Source organism: Parasteatoda tepidariorum, chromosome 1, assembly GCF_982258835.1.
Source record: "Parasteatoda tepidariorum strain Cologne lab strain chromosome 1, Ptep-v5.0, whole genome shotgun sequence".
NCBI lineage: Eukaryota > Metazoa > Arthropoda > Arachnida > Araneae > Theridiidae > Parasteatoda > Parasteatoda tepidariorum.
This window is the reverse complement of record NC_141755.1, coordinates 76,196,485-76,219,431: the sequence shown is the minus strand read 5'-3', so window position 1 is coordinate 76,219,431 and position 22,947 is coordinate 76,196,485. Positions and strand designations below refer to the sequence as shown.

The window sequence follows — 22,947 nt, the reverse complement described above, 5'->3', positions numbered from 1 at the left end:
ATATATATATATATATATATATATATATATATATATATATATATATATATATATATATATATATATTTCTTTCTGTATATTAATTACTAAGAAAATAGACTCCATTACTAAAGTGGTTAGTTAATGTTAGTTAGTTAGTGATCCATTAATAAAGTTACTCCTTAGCCAAAAAACTCAAAATCTACGACTTTTTTTGTCTAAAAAGGAAAGAAGAAAATAAATAGGGTTTATCTGAATGAAAAAAAGCTTTCAGAGCTCAACCGGATAAGGATAAAACAGCGTGAAAAAGAAGAAAAAAAATGCACAAGTGTTTCAATTTTTCAATGCATTTAGGGGGTTTCTACCTTTAAAACGATTGATGAATAAAAGTTCTTCAGCCTGTCTTTGAGATGCGAGTCTAAAACCACAGCGTATATAACAAATACATTTCACTTCCATTCAAGGCAAGTGATGATCGCCCCAAGAGCACTGTACGAAGGTAAAACAGAATAAAAAAAAGAGACATCGTCGACGTTTGGAATCTCCGTTTCATTTATTTCAGTTTGCCAGTTCCCACTCTTCGTATTGTCTCCTTTTTGACTATGGAAACCACTTTGACCAATCGCCCTAGACTCTGAATTCGCGCTCAGGGAGACAAAATTGAGTATGGAGGTCAATGATACAAAGTGGGCTACGATTTTCCTTTTCCCTTAAATATTTCTTTTTCCTTATTTTGTTGTTTTTGAACAATAGAAGAACGTTCCAAGAAGGGCTGAAATAGTGCTTTATTGGTCCTACGAGAACTTTGGAACTTCGTAGATTCCATGGAAAAAGAATGTTTCGAAATTTCTTCTTTGATGGGAATGTTTCGGGGAGGAAGCGTAAATGATAGCCTTGATGTCCAATGAAAGTCAAGTAAAATGTGAAGACACGCCTACTGTCTGGATTTAGAAAATTGAAGTCATTACACCTTTATAACTTAAATTTATCTCCTTTTTGTTATCTAATTCTATGAGCTCTTCACTGTTTTTGAATGTGACTTTGATAGAGACATGGTAGATAAAAACTTTTGCTATTCAATTCATGAGAGAAATTTTAGAGCTATAGTAATAGAAATAGCAATAAAATAGAGCAATTTTAAAGGTTAAACAATACTCACCTATTTTTATAGGTGAGCATTGTTTAATCTTTAAAATTGCTGATGATTTTAATTTTATATTTTGATCAAGCAGCACATTAGCAATAGCGATCGTTATTGTCAATTACAAGTAAGATGTCATACTTATGTACATGTTGTTTAAAGAGTAGTGGTTGCTAATCACGTAGCGAAATTTTTAATGGTTCGTAATAGTTTTGAAGTAAGTGCTACCAGACTGGAAACACTGCACCGGAATTTAAGGATTTAGGAAATCTTAACGTTCCCCAAAATTTTTTCGTTTATAATAATTAAATATGTATATTGAAACGCAACCTTAAGAAAAGAAATATTTCCTTAACTTAAAGATAATGTAGAACAGACTTTTTAAATATCATTTCCATTTGAAAACAGTTTTAACTTTTATAATAAATAATCATTTTACTTACTTTATACAGATGTAAAAATTATTTAATTCTTCTAGACTAACATTCAAAGTTAAGACAATTTTCATATTTTGTCATTTAACTCCGGAACAGCAGGATTTAATAAAATTTGGTATGGATATAAATTAAACACTCAATTAAAATTCGTTTAACGCATATGATCGTGTTGAAGTCTAAATGAATGAAACCACGCGATACAGAATCGAACAAAAAATAAATTAAGGGAACAGCTATATAGGACTCACACTAAGGATTCATTATGAAACTAAGTTAGTTCAGAAATTCCTTGGATATTGATCTAGCTCATTTCGAATCACTACTTTCAGGATATAGAGGGTTGTCGGTGGGGATTTTCGAAGAGCAATTCCCTCTTCACATCTCCCATGCAATGTTATGTAAGGTCGAGGTCTTGAGATACTGGCTATTCAGTCTAGCTGAAGAATATCTACAATTTCTAGAAAGTCATTAACCAGGTGAGATTTATGAAGACGCGCATTGTCGTACATTTAAAATATTGCTTACTGTAATTCCTGAAAAGATAAGCAAAGGATTCCCAAAATCTTATCTCACACCAGTCACAGAACTTCAATGATAAGGAAGGGCGTGCGACTATTCTATACAATGCAGGTAATGCCGAAATGCATGCCAACCTTACATAGCATGCTCCCAGGCATCTTATGTAAGGTTGAGATCTGGCTACACAGTCTATCTAGAGAATATCCTCCATTTCTAAAAATTCATTAGCAAACTGAGCTTTATGAGGACTTGTATTTTCTTAAATTTGAATTGAATTAGTACCAGCAGATGAAAAGGTAAGCAAAAGGTTCTAAGACCTTACCTCACACCAGTCACAGAATTTCAATGATATGGAAAGGTGTGTGGTTTTAGTACATAATGAAAGACATATCAAAAAACTTTAGCTATCATAATGATTTGTTTTTTCGACATTGGAAGGTAAGGAACCAGCTGCTAATACTTGAAACATAAAGTAACTACAAATCTGTTTATTTGAATCTTTGTACCGGAATTTAGGGTCAAATAGAATATCAATCGGAGTTTAGAATTGAACCCGTGAAGTGCAACTTTTTAATGAACGTATAAAAGGCGCTCCAATTGGGAGAGCTATTACGCAAAGATTGTTTGGTGTATTTTATTCTCGTTTTTAGGAAAAGATACCAAAAAATAATTTTTGTATTGGTAGGAAGTGTTTCAATATTACTGTGAACTCAATACGAATTAATATGTTAATTTTTTATCTTTGCTTTTAAAAATATGCTTCAACAAAATGCAGGTGTCGTGTTATACAATTATTTTGTTTTTAAGTTAGAAAGAAAATGGCACACAGAAAAAAACACACTCTCAAAATATATCGATGGTCACTAAACAAACACTCCTATAATATTCTATTACTCTCGAAAACAACGATGAAGAAATAGGAAAATACGTCTTTAAATAAACACTACGGACATTCACGGACAAAAAACAACATACTTATCACCTACTACAGACATTATAGTGAAAATAGAGGAGCAAAAAAAATTCCCCTTTCACATATTCTTATCATTTTTCCCATATTCTCTCCCAAAAACTGAAACATTGAGAGAATAAAAATAGTAAAGAATCTGTGGAAGTGAAGGAAAGGGTGATCGCTGTCAATACAAAAGACTCAACGAACAATACTCAAGTAAGTTCAAGTATATATCTATATACTCAAGCATTCCTGCAATTTTTTCCCTTTTCATTTTTCCCTATCTGTAAGGGATTCTTGACCACATAGACATATAAGCTCAGAAAACTCTATTGAACGATTAGAGCTTGGATTTTCTATCATCCTTTCTGCCGTTTCTTTCTTATTTCGAAAATCCATCAATTTCAGAGATCTTATCTGAAAGTTTTTTTCTAGTTTTTTTTTATGAAAATTTTGTGTAGTTTTCTTTTATGAAATTTTGTGATGCATTATACGAACGAAACTTTTTTTTAAAACTCATTATGGTTGAATCACACGTGTTTACTAAAAGAGTAGAATTAACATTATTTACAGGTCATCCGAAAGTTCATAATTTAATATTTTTATTTACTTAATTAGACTGTAGTTAACATTTTAACGTGGTTTTCAGATAATTCTCTTTTTAATTTTCAACGCATTTTTTTAATAACTATATATATTTAATACTTTATTCCTACAACAGTAGGTTTTTAAAGTTTTTTTTTTGTTTTAACCCCTTAACAATCGGTTAATTTTCAAGAAAACGGTCATAAAAGTGCTTATTTTTTTGGCTTTTGTGTTAGCATTAAGAATTTGATTAGTGCTGACATCTAGTTTAAAAAAAAACTAACTATCTACAAATATCTTAAAAATATCCTGGTACTGCCATCTGGTGTGTAAAATGAGAACTAAAATGTTTTCTGGACAAAAGAAATGAATTAGTTTTATTCTCATTGGCTCGTTACTACTAAACACTCCATCCCGTCAAAATCACGGGAGTGAGAAATAGAGGGCGAAACCTCACCCTGTCATTTTCACGGGAGCGAGAAGGAAGGGGTTAATATTGTTTTTTGTATTTGTCTAGAAAATGTTAACAAATATACCAATTTTTTTTAAGATTGTTTATTTTGATAATTTTAAATTTTTTAATAAAATTGGTAACGACTGTTTCTATGAATACTGGAATTAGTATTATGGTGATTTAATTCACAAAATAATTCTAATTTCAATATTAAATGCTTTTTCAAACGTTATATATCTTTTATACCTTTATGAATGCAAATTTTTGTATTCAAATGTTTTACCAAATGTTATTATAAACTTATTCAATTTTAATACGTTTTCTATAAAAATACAAAAAAAAAATTCTCGTATGCATGAAACAATAACAAGCCTATTGTTTGTACAATAAATCTTCAAAAAAAAATGGAAAAAATATCCTCACTAGACAGATTTACGTGCAATGTTTATAGCTTCACAGATTAACTTTAGTGACATTTCAACAAAATTAAAATGCAATTTTCAAGGAAGTATAGTAATTTCATTTTCAGTTTTTATACATGCAAAACTAATTGTAAATCTAAACTTTATTTTCTTAATGTAATACCTGCTTTCTTTTTTTAACTTTATCTTAAGTGCCGCTCTAGTATTTTGTTCATTTTTCTGCAATATATCCAAATTACCTTTTCAAATTTTACTTCTTATCGTTTTAACAAATAAGAGTATTTTTTTAATTTTCATTTTCAGGTGAGAGTGATACATGGCATTAACCCCTTAACGATCGGCTAATTTTCAAGAAAACGGTCCTAAAAGTGCCTATTTTGTCAAATACACGTATTTGATTAGTGCTGACATCTAGTTTAAAATAAACTAATTATCTACAATTACTTTAAAAATAACCTGGTATTGTCATCTGGTGTGTAAAATGAGAAATAAAATGTTTTCCGGGCAAAAAAATGAATTACTTTCATTCTTATTGGCGCGTTACTACTGAACACTGCAGCCCGGAAATTTCACGGGAGCGAAAAATAGAGGGTGAAAACTCACCCCGTCATCTTCACGGAAGCGAGAACGAAGGGGTTAATAAAGGGAGAATAAATTTAATAGCTCAGTTATTGTACCTGGATAGCTTTAATTTCTATTTAATATATTGTACTATCCTCACTGAAATGTCGGCACAAACCAAGCATTTCTATTTACAGCGCAAAATTAAAGCAGAGTAATCAAACGAAATTAAATTTATAATATATTTCAAAAGATTGTCATTAATAATCTCAATGCATGAAATTTTCTTTCCTTTCCACCATTATTATTTTTTATTGACTAATTTATTACACAAAACTCTTTTAGATCGAACTAAAGCTGTTTTAATACTTTCCTTTCAAAGGGAAACGTCATTTATGTGCAAAGTTGTGATTTAGTAGCTTATTCGATTGAAAGTTCTCTTTAACAGCATATTCGCACGCACGTCTAAACAAAAGTGAAAAATATGTTCAAGCAATATTTAAATGATATTCCAGCAACGAAATGTGTTCCATGCCCCCAGGGATTTAGTATAACTTTTTTTTTATTTAGTTTAAACTAAAGAGAAATATTTAAAGTATGGAGTGAAAATGTTTGATGTGTTTTAGTTAAGCTCTAGGGAATTCGATATTGTCTTCGCTTTACGTAACATTACTTGAATAAAATTAAGGATCAGATGTTTAATGTAGACTTGGAATAATTTTAGGAGTCAAGATGAATTCAGTGAAATTTAAGACCATTCTACGAAAATTAAAACAGACAAAACTATTAAGATATAAAATAACTTCGGTAACTATCTTAATTAGGAAATATTATTTTATTCAAAATCGATGTTTAACTCAAAACGGATTTGTGTTGCAAAGAAAGGCCAGACGATAAAAAAAACGTAATATTAACAAGATATTCATGACATTTGATACTGATAATTTTGAATAATTGAAGTTCTTTTAGCTCAGAATTTGCAATTTTTTTAAACAGGTTTCACATAGTTTGGCAATAAGAATTAAAATATTTTTCAGAGATCATTAGTTACAATTGAGATATAAAACTAAGAGGAATATAGAACGGAACAAATGGGTTGTTTAAAATTTCAAAACGGCTTTACAAAACCATTCGGCCCTAGGGGGACATATGTCCCGCAGATGAAGGCACCAGTTGCACAAGTATTTTCCATCTACGACGCAATAGCGCAAATAGTAAATTTTTTAAATTCATTTCAGTTATATTTTTTTCGTTATTTTTACCTTATTTGAAGTCGGAATTTGTCTTTTTAATTGAAAACATAAAACTGGTCTTAAACTGGTTAAAAACTTGTAAATGTAACGTGAAATACAAGCAATAATATTTTGTCTGCAGACAACGTAACTTTTTCTGAATGCGATAAGTTTTGTTACTGAAATTTGATACATCTTAACACGAGAAAGTTTACCGTGTTTTAATATATATATATATATATATATATATATATATATATATATATATATATATATATATATATATATATATTACAGAACTTCAAATCTCCACACGAAATAAAAACAGCTACACTGATATTTTTTGTCTTAAAAAGACTTTACTTTATTAATTTATTTATTGCAGTATGTTTTTTTCTTCGTGTTCGATCTTTGTTCTAATTCCTGAATTTTCGATTCTTAATTCATTAAAATCTCTACATAAAATGTGAATCATAGTAATTATGAATTCAGTCTATAATTCACTCACTGACAACTGCGCACTTTTAATTAAAATAGCGATTAACTCACCGACTAGAAAGAAAAGTCAATCTGCTTCAACTACATTTAATGGTGCAGCCCTTCCGCTATGTTTGCTTGACTTTTATAATCCAATCGTTAGAATTTTGTTCGAAGTAACCAATCTGACAAAACGATCGAGCTGATTTTCTCTCCGGAAACAACTCGGGGCTCGTTCGAAAATGTTATCCGACAACCATTCATCATCCGGTCCAGGCCGGACTTAATTGAACGTTCGCGCGCGGCTGTGTATGAACTTTCAAGGCGCATTAAGCAACGTTAAATTATGCGGTGGATGTGAACATACTTGCAGTTTAAATAACTTTATCCGTTTAAAAATGATCTTACCCAAAAGCTGCCTCAATAGTTCCCAGAATGTTAAATTGGTTTTGAAAAGTAATCTGCTCAGATGTTGATGGATTTAGAATTTTTTTCTTCTTCTCTTTTAATTCCTCGCATTTAATAAGGCTAAAGATTCTCAAGTAAAGTTAAACTTTCTAATTATGTGTGTCATAACTATTTTAAAATTATATTTGCTAATTTATCCCTTAAAGTACTATTAAACATTTTATGTTTGATGGTGTATTACTTTAAAACATGGATAAATTCTTTGTTTAATGCGGGCATTAAGATAATTTTAAAGAATCTGTTACGAGATTTAATTTTTTGAAGGAACCTAATGTTCTTCAGTTATCTGCTTTATTGTGTTAAAATTTGTATTAACATTTAATGAGAAGTTAATGAACATAGTATGGATAAGATAGATCATAAGGAAGCAAGAAAAAACTCGTCTTTAGTGCTAAAAAAAGTAGGATAAAAGTAACTGAATAGCGAAAATAGTGGCAACTACTTTACACCAAGTAGTGTAAAAGAACATCTTTGGAACTATCTTTTGCTCTTAATGTAGTAGAATCCTACTTTGATGCTAAATAGTTGCCACTATTTTCGGTGCTGAGATACGTTTGACGTTGAGAAGTTTTTTTTTATTGTGTTATAGTTACTAATTGAAATAATAAAAATTAACTATGTACTATACAGAAAAATTAATGTAGAAATGGTACGAATTCATTTTGCAGGAAGATAAGAAATTGCTACAACTATTAATGCCAATGGTGCTTAATTAACTGGTAAAGGTTTAAATCGGAACCAAATGTTCTAATATAGGTACAATGTATGAAAATGCGCATGACATAAAAGCCATTGATTTGGTTAAATTTACTTTTTAGATTTGTATTTTTTCCACTAAATGTGTGGTTATACAAACTAATAAACTAATATTTTGAAAACCAGAATTTCGGTTAAAATTTTGCTATACGAACTGAAAAATTTATCAAATAAATGGAATAAACACGATATATTTTGGTTTTATTAACTTATAGATTTTTTTTCGTAAACTAAATTTAATGTTTTATATGTGAAGTTTCACTTTTTTCTCTCTTTTTATAATTTCAGGTAAACTTTTTCAGCTTCATGAAAATCTATTAGGAATCAACTACTGTTCACTCTCATACCAGGATTCAAGTACAGTACATTTTCAAGAGCAAAACCCACCACTCACTTCCGAAAAGGCTATAAGGGCAAAAACTGTATATCGTTAAACACTAAGAAAACTGATTTTTAAGCCATTATTAGAGTTTTTTGCTTCTACGTTTGGAGATTTTTGTTAAATTTTAACTTTTAAGTATGTAAATAAATCACAAATGTAAGCTCAAAAATTGACATACTATAGTTTCAGTTTTATGAGTAGGAACCTTTAAAGAGAAGTTAAAGAGAAGATGGAGGTAGATTTTGGTAACATAATTTTATTGAGTATTTTTGTAATGTTAAGTAAATGATGTGTGGAATGATAAAACTATTGTTCCATGCTTCACTACTTCCAAACAGTACAAAAAGTTATGTAAAATTATGCTACAATTCAAATCTTTCTTCTACTTATTCCAAAAATATAACAATACGACGTAAAGTAAAAACAGAAAATATAAAATCTTTTGTTATGTAGCTCGAAAACCGATGCAAAATAATAAGACAGCTAACTCTAGAATCTATTAATTCGTATGTAATCTATTGTTATAAAAATACAGAGAAAACAGAGACTTTTTGTATCTTTTTAAAATTTCTAAAGTTGTTCAAAATAACGTTAGATTTTTTGTGTTTTTCCGATGTTATCTAATATTATGCGCTACTTGGGGTAGATATTAATTGAGTTGAAACTAATAAAAAATGCATTTCAATTCTCGTTATTAATTCCTTTAAAACATAATTTTATTTTGTTGCTGTTTACATTGACACTTGCCATTGCCAGTAAGCCTGCTTAGAAAATCAAGGGGATTTAAGGCAAAGGGTGCGTTTCTTGTTTTTTAGTGGTCATCTATGGTCAACAACATGATTTCAGCCACACTCACACGTCACAGACTGCTTTAGCAAGGACACACATTCATACATCCATTTATCCATAGATCGTAATTTTGACCTGAACCAGAGCACGATCAATCTCCAATTCAGTACCCTTAGAGATATTTTATTTTATTTTGTAATCGTCGTTGAACAGCCGACCCAATTAAGTTTACGACTACCGATAACAAGCTTAAGCCCGTCCCGCCCCCGTAAGGGGGGCATCCAGGGGCACTCCGAAAGTTCGAAGTGAGCGTAACAGTTCAATTACATGAGCAAATATATTCAAATTAGACTTTTAACAAATAGGTAGAATATTAAATATGAAATCCAGAAAACAGTGCTACTTAGAAATAAGCTAAATGCAAACAAACATTACAAAGAAAATAAACAGTAACAATCAGAAGAGATATTGATGTCGCATCTTCAGTAGGGGTGCAAAGTTAATAAAAGGAAACAATTTCACATGGAAAATATAGGATGTTTGTAACTTAGAATATAATTACGGCTGGCACAACAGTACTAAAGGTATCAAATTCCAGGAATTTAAAAAAAAAAAAAATTACGACTACCGATGTTCAACTCCGTAGTCTTGTAATTTTAAAACAAATCCAAAAGACAAGGGAATTTCTGGATCAAGTATTGGGAGAAATTCGCCTTCGTGGAAGACTTTTTATTGGTACTAATCCGTATTTGCGTTACAGAGAGGTGGAAACCACGAAAAACTCCTACTGTTGGTTTGACGGCCAGGAGACTGAATCATAATCTGTCTACCAAGGTGGATATTGCATGTCAGCACTGTTTTCGATGCGAGCTAGGTGGAAAATTCGTACCGACAGCCATGGCTGGGATACGAACCTAGTTCACCACATTGGGAGGCGAACGCTCTTTCCCCTGAGCCAAAAAGGCTCCCCCAAATATTTTAATTCGTTATGGGAACTTGGAGGAGTAAGTGTTCCCGACAGATTTAACATGCTCCAGTCACCATTTAATAAACTGGGTTTCTTCGGCTGGTTGGATTAAAACTTTTCTTGTTTTATTTACGAAAATAGATTGAACTAGTTTTGAAACTAAATCGTATACTATGCTAAAAAATATAATATAGGTTACATAAATCTAATGGAAAATATTAACAATAATACTTGTTTTAAAAATCTACTTTGTATTTCTTTAAAACATGGACAATCTTTTACAGTATAAAAGTTTTCTTTTCCATTAAAGTCTTAGTTAAAAAAAAACAGATATTTAATCTCTTTTTAACAACAGGAAAAATAGCTTATGATATTGCAGGTACATTATTTTCTTTTGATTTTATATATAAAACGAAAACAGCATCTTTACTCAGCTATTAAAACTAAATGAAAAAAAGTTTTTAAACTTTCTGTCTTAATCCTTAAAATTTTTATTTTTATAGACAATGATGTCTTGAAAGAAAATACAATAAATAAATAAAATATAGTTTTGAAAAAATACGGAAGAAAAAATTTAGTAAGTTCCCATTAAGGACAAGTTCTCATTTAATAAAAATATTTATCATGAGTATTATCCATTGCATACGTGAACAAAATTTTAATTTTAAAAGTAACATTCCTTAAATATTGCAACAACATTTTTAAACAAATAAGTACTTACCGTCTTGTTGTAAATATCATATAATCACAAATGGTTAAGACATATTTCTATATTCATACTTAAGCTTTAATAAAAAAACACAGGTACTCACCTAAAATAAAAATACAAAGTTAAGTAAAATGAAATGTAATTAAACGTTTAAAAGAACATTTAGCCATGAAATAGGCAGACATCAATCAGTCAATGATCAACAATATGAGTTAAAATCTTCAATTAAGACATCGATCAGGTAATGTATTGATTATTTAAGAAGACTGGATAAATAACTGAAAATTTCTTTAACATATAAAAGAACATAGTCTACGACACAGGTGGTAAAACAATGGCACGCGTGCCAGTAGCTGGTGCTTGAGCGGTGATATGCGAGAAGAAAGTAAATTATTTATTTTCACTTAAATAGTGGTAAAGATTTTATTTGAAAGATGAAAATTTTAATGAGAGTCCTCATAGTTCGATTTTGAACATCATTTGAATTTTTTTAGGATGTAAGTGAAACTAGTGCCCTGTTTACAAGTTCAGCTTGATGTGATAGCGCAAATTGAAACTGAAGGCCTGGTTTCTTAGGACAAGACGCCGTCAGCTGGAAATCAGCGCTAACCTCTGATTGGTCCATTTGTAAGTTTGATAGTATACGTCATCGAACGCTCATCTTGAACTACAATTGCCGTCAAACTCAGCTGCAGTTGGATTACAACGTGACGTTAACCACAGAAGCAATGGCGGACAACATTCAACAACACATTGAAATCAGTCAAGATTTTGATTTTGACATTAAACATAGCTTCTTCATTAAACATAGAAACTCTTCATTTAACTCAGCTGCAATGTGTTTCTTCTTGGACAAAGTCATTATTTGTTCTCTAAAACACTGGTCGACAATAACAAAATCAATACAAATTCAAAATAAATATTTGTTTACGTTATTAACGCATGCGCAATGAGAATTAATGTCTGCGGTGGACCGAATGCTCACGCTGAGTTAACAAAAAAGTATTTTTTTGGCGTCAGCTCTACGTCAACTTTCCGCTGACGCCCAGATAAGGCGCTAGTTCTAAGAAACCAGGTCTTGAGCTAACAAACCAGTATTTTGTTGGCGTCAGCGGGACGTTGACTTCCCGCTGACGCTCAGATAAGGCGTTTGTCCTAAGAAACCAGACCTTAAGTAGCAAATTATGAGTAAAAGTAATCGTAATTGTCTTTGAATCTCTTGAAAGTGAAGAACCCAGAACACGTTATAAAGTCTGAAAATATTATAAAAATATTTCGCTAGCAAAAGCATTAATAAAAATAAAAATATTGGAAAATTAACTGGCTAGCAAAAGCATGAATAAAATAAACACATAAAGAGATAAACAATAAAAAATGAAAGCAGACGATAAAATTAGAAGACCTTTTTAGAACAACAGAGTTGTTGGTTTTTTTTAGAGATTAGTTTTGTTGTGCAATTTGTGGTTTCTTAAAACCCGTTAAGGGTTTTTCCAATTTGTTTTATAAGATTTAACTATTCCGTTACGGGTACTTTGTATTTGTTACTGTGTTTGTTGTGGTGTGAAATAAATGTTTTTTTAATAAGACAAAGAACTGCTTCTTGATATAGCTTGATACGTTACAATATTCATAACAATAAGCGGTACTACATGTACTATGTACAGTAGATTAATTAGAGTACTGTAAGTATTTACCACCAAAAATACGGTGTGTATTTTTGGAAGTCGCATAGCCCACAAATAAAAGTGTAGGCGTTTTGGGGAGATTTATGTTCATACGTTGAGTTCGTAATATCACAATATTTTACATTGCTTTGCCCTGGGGATATAGCAGCCCTAAAGATCAGGGAGTGGAGATCTACACTGATGGCTCTCGGATGGAGGCAGATTATCCGAATAAATTCAGGACTTCACACGCAATGATAGTTAAGAACAACGGTATCACGATTTTCAAAGCCTCCACCAGAGTCACTGATAACACCAACATATTTATTGCAGAGCTTTTGGCAATCAAGTCTGCCCTGATATGGCTACGTCAACATGATATTACACATGCAACGATTTTTTCAGACTCACTATCATCCCTCCAGGCCCTGGCTGACCCAGAACCCAGTTCCAAACTCATAGAAGAGATCAAAAAAATTTGGAATAAGAACACTATTTTGAACTGGGTAAAAGCACATGTGGGGATCCAGGGCAATGAGGAGGCAGACAGGGCAGCAAAGGAAGCCATTGGTTCTGACAGTGTGGATCTCCAGGTTCTGAAGACCCCCAAACAAGCTAAAACCGAAATCAAACAATATTTAATGGCAAGGTGGAAAACCAATTGGGAAAATTCTGAGAAAGGCAGGCATACATTTAAATTCATTAAGACCCCGTCAACTACAAGGTTGCAAACTAATTTCTATTTTAACCAATTTCTAACGGGGCACGGAGTGTTCGGAGTACACCAAAACAAATTTTTTAATAAATCAGATACTTGCTCTAACTGTAACCAAAGACAAACCATAGAGCATCTTTTATATTATTGTGATCGGTACCGAACACTCCGAAAAAATTATTTCTTCCAAAAAACAGACCAACAAATTTTTGCAGACAAGGTTTGTAGAGAAATTATCAAGATTATCATTAAAACTACTCTTGAGGAACAAATGGAATTAATAAACAAAATTGACAATAACTAAAATTTTAACCTGCTTAATCTAACCACCTTGCCAAAACTTTTTTTTGGACCACATTGCCATTTTAGTGTTTTAATTTGACTTTTAACCTGACTTTGCATTTTATACATGCTTTAGGTTTGTTTACAACCTTTGGATTTTAATACATTTGGTATTTTACATTGCGATTGTATTTTATACATGGTTTTTAGATTGTTATACACCCCTTTTAACTCTTACCTTTTAGTATCTATTGGTATTTTGTCCTCTGTTTTTTTGTACTTTAATTGAATTTACTCTGCTTTACTTGTTGTTCTTCATTTTAACTACCTGTTACTACTTCACCCTCACTATTTTGGTTCCACCAGCAGGATTCAAGCTGGCTTGATTGGCTGGATCCTTTCAATGCCCTATTGGCAAGTGTATACATCTGTGATTTTGTCTTAGTTTTAACTTTTCAATTTTAGCACTATATTCATTTATGTCATTTTATCCTTTCACCTTTTGGCGGTTTTATGAGCTGTATTTACGGCGGTTTTTGGTGAATTGTTAGATTTTTTGTCTTGTATTAAGGGTTCCACCAGCTCTGGCTCACAGCTCACTCAGTTTTTACTGGTTCTCTCAGGGTTCACAATTTTTGTATTATATATATATATAATTTTTGTATTCTATTTATATGAGGGTTAATAAGTTTTGTATTGTATATATACATATAATTTTTGTATTTTATTTATATAAGGGTCTGTTGACCTTTTAAATGATTCATTGTATTTGGCGTATGGGCCTATTGGCCTAGGCCGCTGTATATATATTAAATATCACAATATTTTAAGTTGTAAAAGTACTTTATTGGAATTTTTTTTTGGATTCTCTATTTAATTCTTCGTGTTAAAAACAAAATAGATAATTAATCAGCAGAGTTACGTATTTTCTACTACTTCTGAAGAGAATACCAGTCACAGTTTTTACAACACTTCCATATTTTTAAACTTTTAAAATAAGAATAATAAATTAATTAGGCATGTTTTGTTTATATAAATATGTATAATTTCAAAAAGATGAAAAATATTTACATGGAAAAGTTACTCAAAAATATTAATTCCAACTTATAAATGAATATTTTTATTCGATTTCAAATAGGAAAAAAATTATATTAATTAAAATTTGGAATGAGTTAAATACTTATTTAAAAACGTAAGATGTCAGTCTTTTTAACAATGAAATGACGATCACCCAGAAAAGTCTTCAATATTTTTGAACTGCTTGATATTTAAACTAATTACAATAAGTTTATATTCGTTTAGACTGATAAGAAAAGGAACAAAGCGCTATGTACCCAGTCTGAATTTGCATAGCGTTATTCCGAGAAACGTTTCAAAATGTTGGGTGATTTACAAAAAGGTTATTACAAATTGAGTAAGTTATTTTTTAAAAAGCTTTCACTTTTCTGGGCTAATTGGAAATTTCTTGAATTAAATCAGGGTTGCTGAGTAAAAAATTATTTATTTTCTAATTAGTCTAAAGGTACATGGGTTTACTACAATATTCCGATAAACTTTACGTTCGGGTTAAATTACACTGGTGTATTGCTAAATGATTCCAGTTGTTTTAAGGAGAAAAATTTTTCAGTCTATGGCAAATATTTTTTTTTTTTAATTTTCAAATTTATGTATCACTTAACAATATCCCAAAATCTCTTTTTTTTTAAAAAAAAAAAGAAAAGTATTTCAATTTGTTCAATCAGAACTTTGTCACAGTTTCTCCAGAAAAAGTTTAGATACAATGAAAGAAGCTAACTAGTCTCTTAAAAACTATATCCAGCTTCTTTAAACACATAAAGTTTTGAAACATTTATTTCGTGAGAAACAAATGTAACACGTTATTGGAAAAGAAGTATTTTGAGACTTTTAAGTCAATAACTAGATTAACTTGACTGGAAAACAGTGTTCGAACCACTTAGCGAACTCGTCAGTGACAAGACAAACATTTGTTACTGCCAAAATAAACACATCATCTAACTTTTCCGAAAAAAGATCGATCCAAGCACCGAACCAATAGTTTTGGTCTTGAAAGAAACGACAACTCTAAAGTTATTTCTAAAAGCGAGACAAATATTAGCTGTCTTCATCTATTGTTATGTTTCCTCAAACAGCTACTATATAGTACATTGAAAAGATATATTAATGTGTTTTAATTTCCAGACAATTAGAGACTATTTTTCCTAGGGGGGAGGGGAATTAGGGAAAAAACTAAAGCTTGTTTACTCCATTAACTTTGTTGGTTGAAAGAATATAGTGAGATATAACGTTAGTAAATAGTTAATTTTAACTTGAACTTTGTACTATCGAATAATGAGAAAAACCAGTTTTAATCTTTATTTCATAAATAAATGCATTGACTTTAAAAGGTGTTATGCTTTCATCAATAATTGAAAAATTCAGATATTAATAAAAAACTTTTAAGGAGATTTTTTAAAAAAATCTGGCTATAGTGTAGCTAAAATCATTTAAGTGGAAATTAGTGTTTAATTCAGTGTGACTGCCAAACCAAGGCACTATCTTACCAAAAAATATTAGATCGTTCAGAAAACTTGTGCCAATTCTATAATACTAGATAATGTATCGGGACGAGCTTTCTGGACAATCAACAAAATAGATTTGTTTGTAACAGTCACGTGACAGTTACGATAAATCTATCGTGACAGTCACGATAAAATCTAGTATCAGAGACTCGCCTCGTGATTACCAGATTGATTTATTCTGTACTTCAATGTGCGAAAAATAGCAAGCTGACATAGAGGCAATAGTTAAAAAAAATAGGAAACGCTTAAAAATTATTAGTACAAACCTTAAAATATTGGAATAAAGCTCTAAATTTTCCTGAAATCCTGTAGGGGAATAAAAAATATTGTTTTCAAATAAATTGATCTGAAAATTTTTTATTCAACAAATGGGATTCATTCGCATTATGCAATAGTATCTGATTACTAATAGGATTTTACGAACCAATACTGTTTTTACGGTGTTCTGAAGGTAAAAAAAACTACGTTTGTCACTACCTCTGTCTTGAATGATAAAAAAACCATAAATAATGGCGAAGGTGCTTAAGGCTATCCTGCATACAAGAAAACTTAAGTGTTTAAGAAATCATATGATGCTTTTTGATGCCTGAATGAAGACGTTTTTCGGATTGTTGCTCCCTCTTAAGTTTGTTCGCAAAAAATTCTTTTTATTTCTTTTTTTTTAGCTTGTAAACTTAACAAAACTTAACAATCGAAATTCAAGATAATCTCCTCTTTTATTTGGAGTCGCATTATCATTTTGATTTAAGGCGCTGTCACCTTTTCTCTTTAACATACATCAATGTTAAAGGACGTAATTGTTCATAGATGTCACCAATTGCTAACAAAAGAAGCTAACAAATAGTATTGTTGCATTTGAAATTACAACAGTTTTGAAAGTTTTGTTAAAAATTTAGGATTTCGTTGAGATAGGAAGCTTTTTAATCTTCAAACCAAAGTTTTAAAAAAATTAAAGTGGTTGTATAATGAAAACTAAAATATGTTAAGTGCTATTACAATACAAACTGGATTTGACAAAACACTACAAGAGTTGAAAAACAAAAGCACTTGTAGGATCACTCAAAATATTTGAAACGCTAGTTCGACTGTGTATGCAACTTTATCAACGCAAGTAAGAAACTATAATGAAGACGCATTTGTGAGCGAAGAAAAAAAATGCTGGTAAAACTACTATTCTATATAACGATGATGTTTCTAGTAAAAAAACTAATTGTGATGATAATAAAAAAAAATATACGGTATTTAAATCATTCGTTTGGTAATTTTTTTAACGGTTTACAGAAAATTCTGACTTTTAAAATTATAGTTCCTGTAGTTATAGTTGCTATATTTATTACAGTTCTTATAGTTCTTACACATCTAGTATATAATACAAAACTGAAAAGCAAATTTTACCTAGTAAATGGATTTTATTTCATGCTCCAATATATCATATTAAAATTAGAGAAAATTTTACCACATTTACCAAATTTGATAAACATTATGAAACCATATATTATCGATAATTTTATCAAAACCATTACCAAAAACGCTTGGATGAAAGCTACCAAGCTCTATGGTGTTCATATGGAGTTAGAAGCATTAAAAATCATAGCATATTCCAGGTATTTTTCATAACATTTATAAAAGATTTGATTTTAGTCTTTCAAAACGCGTTTAAAGTTTAACTATGTAAAATGTTCAAAATCATTTCTTGCTAAATGGACAGTTGTTCCTATAGATTTGATATAAATATTATTCGCAAAATTTTTACCCAACCTTCAGAAAGAGCTAGAAGTGCAAATAGAAAATTCCCGTAAAACGTGTTTGACCATTTCTTAAATAAATGGAACGGAATTTTTAATTTCAAAGTCGACTACCAACATGAAAGTAGAAGTTGAAAATAAAACAAATTTCTGTTCTTTTTATTGAAATAGAATATTACTCTACTGAAATACTTAGTATTAAAATATCATTCCAACTAAACAACTGTTTCAAAATATAAAAACAATGATTCTTTTTCCCCCTTTTAAAATATATACGTGTAAACACAACTCAAAATAAAAGTTGATAAATTGCATCAAAAATTTATTACCACCAAAACCACCTACCAATTGCATTTCTCACATAAAACTGAATTTAATCAAAAGATAGAAAGTTTTAAACTCGACTTAGTATAATAAACAAGTCACTATCTTTCCCTTTAAAATCCTCAGGTCTGATATCAATTCCACTGGAAGTTCAATCAATTTATGTATAAAGCGTTACACTATCTCTTATCCAGTGTATAATAAGCTGCTATATCTTCCTTATCTCTCTAACGTATAATGAATGGGCCCAATACTCAGAAGTTCAGTTTTTACTGCATTGTTTTTACTCGCACTTCCAGAAAGAGAGGATCAAACATTTTATATTATTTTTAATGTCGCTACGGGGCTAAAGTACAGGGTAAAGCTTAAAAATTATCCATTTTTATCTCCTCATGCAAAGCCCGTTGCGTCGCAGGTGGCGTAGAAATTGATATACGGCGACCATTAAAACTGGCATTTCCATCATTTTCTAGGAAACACGAAGAGTTATGTCCCCGGCAACGTTTTATGGCTGCGGGGTCTTCCCCGCCATAATAAAGGACTCAGAGATCCTTTGCCAGAGCAGCAAAGGAATGAAAACATTGAGGGGACTTGAAAAGACGGATACAGAGCGAATTGCTTTTTGGTTTTCGTGTCATACAGGTTTTTTTTTTGAAGTATCACCTTATTTAAAAACCTGTAGTTTGATATATCCTCGATAAATTTCGATTTGCCTAGAAACCTTGTAACAGATGGTGGTTTGGTGAAAAAATTGCTTTTGTGCAGCAGCGGTGGAGGAAGTATTTTATCATTTTTTATCTATTAATTTGTTATTTTTTGCTGCACTGAAAAAAAAAATTTTCGGTTCAAATTACGGTAAAAAGAACAGGCACCCTGAGTGCCACATCCGTAAATTCCATTTTGCCCTAAAAGTCATGTTTACCGTAAAATATTATACCGTGAATTTCCCGGTTAGTCAGAGTGATTCAGTTATTTTACTGTAATTATTACTGTAAAAATTATGGCTTGCCAGATTTTTTGTCCCGTTAAATGTTACAGTAAAAGTGAATTTTCTAGTAAAAAGTACTGGATTCCTGAGTGCAGATACGTTTTACCAGAATTTTATACACTGTAGCTAATACTTTTGAAAAGTGACTGAGAACTTGAAGAATCGTATTCTGCTTAGATGGTTTTGGATGGTTTGGATAAAAAGTTATTCATGGTGGTTATTGAAAGGTTAATGAAGATGCAATTAATAAATGAAAAAGGTAAAAATTCAATACTTGTGACAGTTGTGGTTTCCAAAAAGCAGAATTCTAGGATTTCTTTTCTGCAGATATTTTCAAATTTACTTAATTTATATTTGGAAATGTCAAACAAGTAGTCTTAATACCACTTAAGTGTGATTATGTCACATTTCTATTAGTGTCCATTAGTATGTTCTATATGTTACCCTTTTAATGGCCTAAAAAATAATGAATAAAAAATATATCTCAGTGTAGACTGAATTTGCTACCTGAAAGATGAGGAAATTCAGTCTACCAATAAAATAAGTTTATACTATTTTTCTTTGCATCTTCAAATATGGGGAGACACACGCTAACGTTTGTTGTTAATTGTCTCTGTGTAAAACCTTTATGAAGAGAGAAGGCCTGAGCACGGGTTACCATAAACAATAATTTTGATCATCTAGTAGAACGAAAGTACTGACATTTTTAATATTTAACCTCTACTGAGCAGTTTATATTCATTATGTCGGACTACTAAACTGATCCGTGTAGAGGCCTTCTCTCTTCCAGGTGGTATTCCTGCATCACGCATTTAATGATGTTCTGAAGAGTAGGTAAAAGTGATTACGCGTAAATAACTATGTGAACATTTTAGATGTATTTATCTATACTTATTAAAATAATTTTATAGCCATTTTTTATTATTTACTGCATTAGATACGTGCATATTATATTAAAAAAAGAAATCTCATCAATGAAATAATACCTCAAAGTTCATCTAAAAAATGAGGATATGGAGAAAGTAATAACTTTATCGGATCTTCCTAAATGAAAATTTCAAGTGACGGCGGAAGTTTCCGTGACATTACCAGCGACAACTCCCGAAAAGGAAACACGGAAATGCTTTCTCCAGATCCGGTACTTTTCCTTTCGCCGGATGGACACATTCTTTTCGGAGCTGATAAGTCTCCCTCATCCCCCCAACATAATTGGATGAACTCAAGATCTTACCCTGTAACTGCTGATCGTGCTTGACCGCGTGCGTATATCATGTCCGGCACGTCAGGACATAGACGCTCGTTACCCGGACGTAATCTCCGGACCAGACTGGACATCGATCCTCCGAAATGTAGCTTCCGGCACAGAAGTCCGGGAATTATTTATTCCCAAAGTCGTTCGAGCGACCAGAGCATGAAACAAAGGGAAATATTTTTATGTATTTTTTCCATTTCTTGAATTAGCATTTTTTTTTGTATGGTTGTTAAGGAACCTTTCCATGTAGACATGGATGTGCGATTAAATATGGAAATTTAAGTGATTAGTAACATCAACATATTATTCAGCAAACACATTATTCAGCGTTTAATTAAGCAACTGGGATAAATTAGGGATGTTTTTCAAAACTTTTGCTTGTGTGTAAAATTATTCTTCACGTAAAATCCATTTTTACCGTGAAATCTATTTTTACCGTAAAATTATACGGAACAGAAGATCTGACATACCATATTTCTTATAATAATATTTACTGTAAATTCACTGAATAACTGCAGTTAATTATTACTGTGAAATATCCGATGTAAATTTTAAAGTGCACCTAATGTGCCGGTACTTTTTACCGTAATTTAATTCAGAATTTTCGCACTGCTCAATGAAAAATGAAACATCCATAATTTAAGAGTTTTACACTCGGAACAAATCTATTGATTCAAACTGCATATAAAAGATTGTCGTAAAAATATGAGCTATAGAACGTGTAAATAGCTTAAATATTTGAAAGAAAATAGATAATTTTGCGACACCTTTTTCTTATGAAAAGCATACAAAAAACAATAATTCAAATTTTGGCAATCTTTTATGTGCCCAAAAAAGGCAGCGTCAGAAAAGTTTTTTTAAAACATTAAAAATTTGGACAGCACAAAGAGTTTTTTTTTCCTTTTGACATTTTGCGCCATTTTGTTGTTTCAAAAATTGTTACTCACGTTAACTAGAATTTGGAACAAAAGCAAAATTTACATTAGACTTAAAAAATTTATCATTGCAAATCAATATATTTCGAAATGTTTATTAAAAATATTTTAAATATGAAATAGATTTTTTTTAAAATGAAACTAAAAGAATAACATTTATCGAATAAAATGAATAACAAACTTCTTTTGAAATAATAGAATACATGATAATCACCGGTAATGATGTACGCTTACAGTCAAACGGAGGAAAATATTAACAATTGAAAACTATGAATTTTAAAGCATGCAAATCTATTTTTGTTCCAAAACAAGTTTTGAAGAAATATATCAGTGAAATAAAACATAAAAAGATAGTTTTCCATCGAGTTTATAAATTTTTTTTTTCAACTATAAATTTAAAGGAACCAAAATAATTGGAATTATACAATGAAATATGAGCATAAAAAAGAAGTATTTTCTTTTAAATAATAAATAAATATATAATGATGATGATGTGGTCTTTTCTCTTTGGAGACTGCTTTTGCATATTTTCTGGTGACCAAGGTAATGCAGTGGATTGAAGGAAACCCAATTACCAGTAACATATAATATTTATTGCTAAAAAGAAAAAAATCTAACTTGTTTGTTTCTTTTATTAAAAATCGCTCGAAAACCGTTATTTTTATTCTGAAAAATAGTAATACAAACTTAATTGAATAAAGATTTAACTTTTGAAAACAAGGGCAATTTTATGAAGTTTAATTTTAGAATATTGAGTAAAATAAAAACCATTGCGAAAACAAAATTAAATGCTCTTTCCTTTTCTGTGTATGTATGTGTATATATATATATATATATATATATATATATATAATTACCCTGAGGAGTTGCTCTTACTATTATGACGATAATATTTATATTAGTTTTTTGGATTCAAGTATTAAAAAGAAGGAAATATCTGCACTGTTGATTTATAGGATAAGAGAAAGGATTTTAAATTTAATATAAATAAACTAATTACATTGAATTCTAACGTTTCCAGAAACATTTATTTAAATATTATTTTTCATTAAATCAATTCACTTAAAAGAATTTGCAGTAATGTTTATTTATCGGGAAAACAAATCGACAAACTCTTTCAAAATTTGATAAAAAACATAAAAACAATGGATATTCAAATGATGTAATTAAATTCTATATAAAATCATTGAATTAATTATATTTTATAATTATTAACAAATTTATAAAAATTTTCTAACTAAATTTAAAATTATTAACTAAATTTATAATTGTTAACTAAATTTATAGTTTTACCAATGGCAATTTGAAATATTTTTTTCCCTAAATGCGAATAATTTCTCTAAAATTATCAATATCAAAATTTTATAATTAAAATTCTACCTTATTAATCATAAACTTTGAAATCCAGTATAATTACCTTGTGCAGATCCAGTTTCAGGGAAATTCAATGTAACTAAAAAATCAAATGAGCTTCTTCAATTCAATAAGAACGTGCCATAAAACGACCTCTTTATACTCTATTTTTGCTTCTATTTTGATATTGATTATTCTGGCAAACTTGTTTCGAAAATATTTTAAATCATTTTTGAAAGATGCCGGTAAGTGGAAGTACATATGAATTCGATTCTTGCTT

General features: G+C 30.3%; 2 protein-coding genes across 10 annotated transcripts in view; both read right to left on the bottom strand.

Moving 5' to 3' along the window:
- LOC107456609 (CUGBP Elav-like family member 4) overlaps positions 1–22,947 on the bottom strand; it is a 550,694-nt gene that overhangs the window by 88,242 nt on the left and 439,505 nt on the right. Inside the window, exon 3 of one of the 2 annotated variants that reach the window (XM_071179609.2) lies at positions 9,080–10,933. The exons of the other annotated variant lie outside the window; for it this stretch is intronic. Coding sequence (XP_071035710.1) covers positions 10,877–10,933 — 57 coding nt within the window. The 3' untranslated portion in view covers positions 9,080–10,876. Of the gene's footprint in view, positions 1–9,079; positions 10,934–22,947 lie in introns of those variants that run through there. 2 annotated transcript variants of the gene reach the window in all.
- LOC107456607 (CUGBP Elav-like family member bruno 3) overlaps positions 1–22,947 on the bottom strand; it is a 713,873-nt gene that overhangs the window by 666,385 nt on the left and 24,541 nt on the right. The gene's annotated exons all lie outside the window — the stretch shown is intronic.